Source organism: Lolium perenne, chromosome 1 (genome assembly GCF_019359855.2).
Source record: "Lolium perenne isolate Kyuss_39 chromosome 1, Kyuss_2.0, whole genome shotgun sequence".
Lineage (NCBI taxonomy): Eukaryota > Viridiplantae > Streptophyta > Magnoliopsida > Poales > Poaceae > Lolium > Lolium perenne.
In genome coordinates this window covers 148,929,329-148,937,059 of record NC_067244.2, presented here as the reverse complement: position 1 = coordinate 148,937,059, position 7,731 = coordinate 148,929,329, and the positions used below count along the sequence as shown (strand labels likewise).

Here is a 7,731-nt window from a genome sequence, read left to right as displayed (position 1 = left end):
TGCAAAATACAAAATTAGTATCATTAAATAGATAATAAAATATATTTTCGTATGGTATCTACAAAATATTTTATTTGTTGATAGATTGTTCTAAAAATTTAGTTAAAATTTACTTGGTTTAACATTTTTTAAAAATATAAGCCTTAAGCTTTGAGATAGAGGTAGTACCGCTCTCACATCTCTCCTCATTAATTATTAATTATAGTGTCACACCAGAATTTAATAGTAAGATACTATTTTATGATACTATTTATGATACACTCATTATGACTAATCTAATGCAATGTCTCACTACAGTGGATGGTCCTAGAACCTTCGGAGTCACGACTTGCTTTGGAACAGAGGGAGTATAATATAATAAGGTGGGCCCGAAAATACCACAACCAATCAGAATTCAGATTTCAGAAGTCAGAACTCACTAAACCTAAGCATTTTTTTTATTCCCCCAAATAGCAGCGCAGCGAGCCAGGCTCCCCTCGCACTCGACGCCGCGGCGAAATGCGGCGACCAAACGACGCCGGCAGCGGCGGCGACGCGGGCGATTGGAGGCGCGGCGGCGATCCCGCGGAGTCCTCTCACGCGTTCGACGGCAGCGACGACGAGCCGACGACGACGGTAGCCTCCTCCGGCGACTCGCTGTGGCAGTGGCGGAGCCAGGGCCTCTCCGAGGTGGTGCTCTCGTGGTCGGTAGACCAAATCCTCAACAAGGATCTGCTCCGCGATAAGGTAACGAGCCGCTAACCTCCATCCCTCCCCCTCCCCTCAATTCGCCGCTTAGCTACTTGGTGTGGGTTGCGAGTGGTCCCTGCGGATCTGAAGAAACGCGTGCCTTCATAAGCCTGAATTGGGGTTTATTCTGGGGTAATTTTGAATTGCTATTGGCCATTTGGGTGCTTGTGCTGTGCGTATGTAGAGAATTTTGTGTGGAGCTGGTAATTATGCCGGGCACTTGAAAATTGTACTCCTACTACTTTTGATGCGCTTTACTGTAGAAGTTTTCACTTTTGGGCAGCATTGATGCACATTCTTATCTAGCCAATAAATGAAAAATGTGTAGTAGAACTGCGGGAAATTGAAATGCTTAACTACCTTAACAAAGGAAGCCCATTGGTATGCTGTTCATGAGCTATATGAACTTTGTTTTGCCAATTGCCTACAGTAAATTCATGGAATGAAATTGTCGTCTCAGGTGTCCAAGATCCCTCAGACGTTTAACAGCATGGAGCATTACATGACATCGTTTTTTGGACCACTTCTAGAGGAGGTCCGGGGTGATATGTCCTCAAGCATGGAGGACATCTCTGGAGCTCCATATGCAAGATTGCTATCAATCAACGCAATGAGAAAAGGGAATGGAATGTATGAGATCAAGTTCGACAGATGGAAGGGAGTGTTCCCTGGTTCTGGGGCCGATGGATATAGGCCGAAAGCAGCAGATATTCTACTTATTTCAGAAACAAGACCAGCAAATCAATCTGATATTCTCAGACAGTCCAAATCCTGTGTCATCGTATGGATTAATAAGGTCCAGGGTAATAAAATGACCGTCAAGGCATCACGGAGGATGGAGATTGGGGCTGATGGAGATGAGCGGCACCCAATGGGTGTTCACAAGTATGAGAAGTTGCACGCTGAAGATCTGGACAAGTCGTGGGAGATATTGGATCAAGAAGCAATGCAGAAATCCATGAACTCCCGTTTAAATGAAAAAAACAGGAAAGAGCCACCAAAAGGTAGAAAGTCCCTTGAGAAGTGTAGTGATCCCATGGAACAAAATGGCACAGGGATGTCTGGAAATTCATCAAGGCGATGGTCCTTCTATGCTATGAACCTGACTAATATGATAACATATGATCGTGTTTGGATTACGCTCCGAAGGGGGCTGACAATGCAGTCAGAAGTCATTCTTAACATGCTGGGCAAAAACAATTATGTAAGTCTTTCTTTCAGCTTCAATGTTTCCTTCCATGGTTAATTTGCACCGCTCAAGTGGTTACATTGCTTTGGTATGTAAAAGAATGCACGTGGAATTTTGATCTGATATATGCTGTGTGGAGGTACCTAATGATCATCTAGTTCCATATTTTATATACCATGTGAATGAAGTGCATATTCTGATACTGGTTCATCTTTTTCTCTCTGTTTGCATGGAATGAAAGAATATATTTATTTATCTACATGCTGCTGAACTATATGCTAGAGCCCTTGGTTTACCATACACATAAATTTGCATAATATTGCTGATGTAGTTGCTATATAGTCGATGGTATATGGATATCTGAACTTTGTAAAAGATTACTTCCCAGGTCATGTAGTATGGTCAACTCCATGTTAATGTTTATCCGTTGGTTTAGCTGTTGTATCTCATCCCTATCATTACGTTGCTACCATTAGACTTTACACCTCAGCCGTCATGAGTTTTTGTTAAGAAGCTAGATACATTCTTATTGTAAAAGCTGAATGCGATGCATGCTTCATCATACTGTTCCATATTTTGGTATTGATATTATGCAACTGTTGTGTCCTTCTGCATTTTGTATTGAGCGCTGTTTTCAAATTGATGTTTTTGCAGGCTATTAGACATTGTAGGCACTGCAGCAATGAATCACATGGTGAAATCAAGGATGATCTTTGCAATTTTAAGTTGAATGACTCACAGCTTGATGCAGTAGCAAGTTGTATTTCAGCTAGTAATTGTCCTCATAGATCATCTTCTGTGGGGCTAATTTGGGGCCCACCTGGCACAGGTAAAACTACAACGCTTGCAGTAATGCTACACATGCTTCTGATGAAGAAACAGAGAATTCTTGCATGTGCTCCAACCAACATGGCTGTCTTACAAGTAGCTTCTCGTCTTATTGGGTTGGTTGAGAACTTCTCTCTAAGCCATCATTATTCCCTTGGTGACATCATTTTATTTGGTAACAAGGACCGTTTGCACATTGGCAAGGAGTTGTCGAAAATATATTTGGATGACCGTGTCAAGAGTTTGCTGAGGTGCTTCAACCGAGAAGTTGGGTGGAAGTATTGTGTGGATTCTGTCCTGAAATTCCTAACAAATTGCATTTCTCGGTACAAAATGTCCCTAGACATAGAAGCAAGCAGTGATGATTGCAACCCCACTTTTAAGAAGTATTTTACAAGTAAATTCAGCATTTTAGCAAAAGAACTGGTAGCATGTATTGATACATTCTTTGACCATCTTCCAGCGGATACCCTGGGCAAGAACTTTGACAAGATGCTGTTTGTGAAAAGTATGATATATAAACTGCAGCAATTAGTGTGTGCAGATGATGTCTCTGATGAGCGTCTTTTTACAATCTTTGAGCCCTCCGATGAACTTTCTGACCCTTCTATTGATCATGATGGCCTGAAAGATGATGCAACTGAGGATCTTCCTGACTATGACATCTCTCTAGATAACCCTTTGGAGATAAACTCTAAGTGCATTAAAACCCTGATGGATCTTTCAAAGATGCGGCTTCCTTGTGAAGAGAATGAATCTTCAATCAGAGACTTGTGTTTGAAGCAAGCGAAACTCATATTTTGCACTGCTTCTGGTTCGTTTGAACTGTTCAGGCTGCAAGGTGTGATGCCTATAAGCATCTTAGTTATTGATGAGGCAGCACAACTAAAAGAAGCCGAATCACTGGTTCCTCTCTTGCTACCAGGAATAAAACATGTGCTGCTAATTGGGGATGAAAACCAGCTATCATCATTGGTCAAGAGCAAGGTACCCTTTTGTTTCTAAGAACATTTTGAGTGTATCCTCCGCACGTGTTACTGATTATGTTCACACTTCCTTAGTTGATCATACTTTCTCTTTGCTGCTACCTGCTAGATTGCTAAAGATGCTGCCTTTGGACGAAGCCTCTACGAGAGATGGTGTGAAATGGGTTACGACAAGCACTTGCTGGAAGTACAATATAGAATGCACCCTTACATTAATAAATTTCCAAATGCTAACTTCTACGGTAACCGAATTTCGGATGGTCCCAGTGTCAAACGGGAAGATTATACCAAGAGTTATCTCCCCGGTCGTATTTATGGTGCGTATTCATTCATTCATATTGAAAATGATATGGAAATGCTTGATGACCTTGGCCAGAGTTCAAAAAATATGGTGGAGGTTGCTGTAGCAGCCAATATTATTGAAAGACTTGCGAAAGGTAATATCAAAAGCTTCAACTTTTACATATCATGTTGGATGAATAAGTTATTGCTAAGCTGCAGGAGAATAAAGCTAATCACTGTTTGTGTAAAACTATCGTAGAATGCTGGGAGAAGAAGCAGAGAACCAATGTTGGTGTAATATCTCCGTATACCGCCCAAGTAATTGCAATGCAAGAAAGAATTGGAAGAAAGTTTGAGAAACATGAGTTTCTGTCTGTTACAGTAAAATCTATTGATGGATTTCAAGGTGGCGAGGAAGACATAATAATAATTTCAACAGTTAGGTCCAACAAAGATGGGAAAGTAGGTTTTCTCTCTGATGCTGGAAGAATAAATGTGGCTTTGACAAGAGCCAAGTAAGTTTTCCTGATTCAGTGATATTCAAGAGCTTGTTTCTGCCTTTTCATTGAAATACCTATATGATTTCCTCAGGTACTGCCTTTGGATCCTTGGAAATGGAACCACTTTGCTTGCTAGCAATTCAATATGGGCAGAATTAGTCAAGGATTCAATAAAACGTGAGTGTTACTTTGATGCTCTCAAGGACAAGAATTTAGCAGAATCAATGAGGCTTGCAACAAAGGTAATGCTGCCCTTGTGTGAAAATAATGGTCTTTGTATATATCCTGCTTGTTAGGTGCATGTTTATGTTGCTTAACAGTTTGCGATGGCTTTAAAATCTACAGTTTCTTATTGCATCCTTTAAATTGCATTATTTGGCCACTATTCATGGCTACTCATTTGAGAATACATGCGGGGCTAATGGGTATGCACGTGTAAAGCTATAGTGAGGTCCAGCGGCCTGATGCTCTTGGTGGAGCACTTGGAGTCATGCAGGGCCTTGCAGAGTGGTGTCAATCTTGCTAGAACACTGCTCGGCCAAGAGTCTAGTGAACCCAATTTCCTAAAATAACCCAAATTAGTAAAAAGGAATGGAATCTAGTATGTATGAAGATTGAACTAGGTTTAGGTTGATGTGCTAAGTGCCGACTATTATCTTGTTTCTGATCCTTTGTTCAGTCACATTGTGGTATTTAGTACAATTGTCCTTTATAGTCTTTGCATTCTGGACCGGCAAAAAGATTAGGAGGTTCTTTTTCAAAATTGCTTACAGTAGTTTATTTTTTTGCACTTGTCAGAGAAGTGGCCGCACAATTGATGCAACTGGAGTGCCATCTTGGTCAGTAAGGGCAAGGGGTGATTTAACTGTGGCTGGCAGCAGCCCACCGATAAGACGGAGTCAGCTTCCAGTTTCTGGCAGTGCACGGAGCATAAATAATTCTTATGATTCGCGACCAGATGGTCATGATTTGCGGTCAAATGCTAGTCGCCCAAACAGATCTAGTTTCTTAGCTCCTAGAGAGGACATGCAGAGAACACACTTTCAGCAGCACAGAACCTTTTCTGGTGGTGACTACTACAATCAATCACGAGGTGTCCCTGCTAATCAATATGGGCCCGACAGGTCAAGGCCTTCCTGTGACAAATATGGTGCTCCGGAAGGGTTCAGAGGACAGGCTGAGCGGCATCTCGGTCAGCGCCATCATAACAGAACTGTTCAGGAACCCTTGTGCAGCACTTCTCAAACAGGCAATGGCAGGTTTGCTCCAGGATCAGTTCGGAGGGCAGGATCACACAACCCCACCAGTATTCTTGGCGCATGGCAGCCTTCAGGAGGTTACTGCAACAGGGATATTCAGAACAGGACTGCTTCTCCGTTATGGCCAGTTTCTTCTCAAAGAAGGTCCAGTTCATATGGAAATGCTGATCCTCATCTTTGGAGTATGAACAATGACAGGCAGCTCAGCAGTCATCCGCAAAGAGCACCAGACACATACAGAGGACGAGCGCCACCCAGGGGAGTTGCTGGTCAAGGGATAGGAAGGCCTTCATTTCATGAGAGACTAACTAGGGGTGGCCGGGATGAGCATGCCAGCAACAATCGGATGGAAGAACCTCATAGTGGGCGGCAGCATAGCACTTCTGAAGCCGTGTCCCGTGGTTTGCCAGTTCCGGAGCAGCGAGGGGTGAAAAGAGACTGGCACGACGCAGAAGCATCAGATTCACCTCAGCAGAACAACACAAAAGTAAGACCTGCTGTTGAGAGTGCAGATGGACCTCATCGTCAAGGGCAGGATTGCAGTTCCGGTGCTGCATCTAACAAACTGGCAGTTCCTGAGCAGCCTGAGATGGAAGTAGATGGGTGTAATGTAGAAGCATCGGATCCACCCCACCATGACAAGACAGAAGTAAGATCTGAAAGTGCATATGAACCTAATTGCCAACCTCATGATGGCAGTTCTGGAGCCGCTTCCCACAGACTGCCTGTGCCAGATCATCCTGAACATAAAGCAGAGTCTTCATGTTCACCCCGCCAGGACAACGCAGAAGCGAGGCCTGTGCCAGATCATCCTGAACATAAAGCAGAGCCTTCATGTTCACCACGCCAGGACAACACAGAAGCGAGGCTGCAAAGTTCAGACCAACTGCATGGTAAGCCGCAGGATACCATCCGCGGAGCCGCTCCCAACGAACTGCCTGTTCCTGATCAGCCTGAGATGAAAGGAGTGAAGTGCGAAGCAGAACCATCAGACTCAACCCACCAGGACAACACAAAAGCAAGCCCCGGAAGTTCAGATCAGCCGCCTGGTCAGCCAGAGCTTACCAGTTCCGGCGCTGCTCCCCGACAACTGGCTGCCTCTGAGCAGGGAGGCATGGACATAGACTCGTGGAAAGCGGAAGCAACCGTCATACCTGACATTAACATTAGGCTCGAGAGCGTAGAACCAGATAGCTAGATAGGTTCTGAAGTTTGATATATGCTGCCTGTCCTATTTTTTTTCTCTGTATAGGCTAGTCATATCATCTTATATCATATTCCCTTTGCGCTTTATATCAGCAAAAGGATTTACTTGTGTAAACATGTAGCGCTTTTGTTTGTGTAGATAATTATTTTTCTGCGGGCTGCGGTAGGGACCCGGAAAGCTACCTAAATTGTTGTTTGCAGCTGGAGGAATAAGAGAAAGTGTCTGGGTTTATGGGCAGACTGAATTGTGATAGTGCTGTTCTGTTACCTTTGTGATGATGCTTTTTCCAGGCTTCGGCTTGGTTTGGGAGCTGAGATTGTTGAAAACCGTGCCGCTGCTGGCATGGCCGCGTTGCAGTGCTCGTTGCTGGGAATCTGAACTTCTCTGCTCCTACTTGGTCACGCTCCAGAGTTGGCCGCAGGCATTCCGCTGTATGGCGGCTCCCCGGTGGCCTAGCCAGGCAGCGTGCTGTGGAGAACGCGGCGGAACGGCAGTTGGGTTGTTAGGTTGGACTGATCAGTAAAGCGAGCAAACCTGTGCTAACTCAAAGACGAAGCTCCCACTTTCGGATGTCGATCCCCCATCTCAGTAGCAAGCAGCGGGCCAAGACTGGCAATCATCCCGAGCATTCTGTGAACCACGCCGTCGAGTCGAGCCTGTGAATCACAGGGCCGCCCTGGTGGCCACCACGACGTCCATGTACACTGGTTCACTCTTGATGCTCCTACCATCGTGGGCATCCACGCCCGCT

General features: G+C 44.4%; 1 protein-coding gene across 1 annotated transcript; it reads left to right on the top strand.

Moving 5' to 3' along the window:
• The first annotated feature begins 436 nt into the window (after positions 1-436).
• Positions 437-7,217, top strand: LOC127307323 (uncharacterized). The gene is made up of 7 exons (XM_051338062.2): positions 437-726; positions 1,190-1,933; positions 2,573-3,733; positions 3,842-4,169; positions 4,274-4,529; positions 4,606-4,756; positions 5,313-7,217. The coding sequence occupies exons 1-7, from the start codon at positions 499-501 to the stop codon at positions 6,969-6,971; spliced, it is 4,527 nt and encodes a 1,508-aa protein (XP_051194022.1). The 5' UTR covers positions 437-498; the 3' UTR covers positions 6,972-7,217.
• Positions 7,218-7,731: the final 514 nt, after the last annotated feature.

Excerpts from the sequence above, each read along its gene's own strand:
- LOC127307323 (XM_051338062.2), top strand. The coding sequence starts at position 499 with ATGCGGCGACCAAACGACGCCGGCAGCGGCGGCGACGCGGGCGATTGG. Across the intron at positions 727-1,189 it reads AGGATCTGCTCCGCGATAAG|GTGTCCAAGATCCCTCAGAC; the intron begins GTAACGAGCCGC and ends TTGTCGTCTCAG. Across the intron at positions 4,170-4,273 it reads TATTGAAAGACTTGCGAAAG|AATGCTGGGAGAAGAAGCAG; the intron begins GTAATATCAAAA and ends AAACTATCGTAG.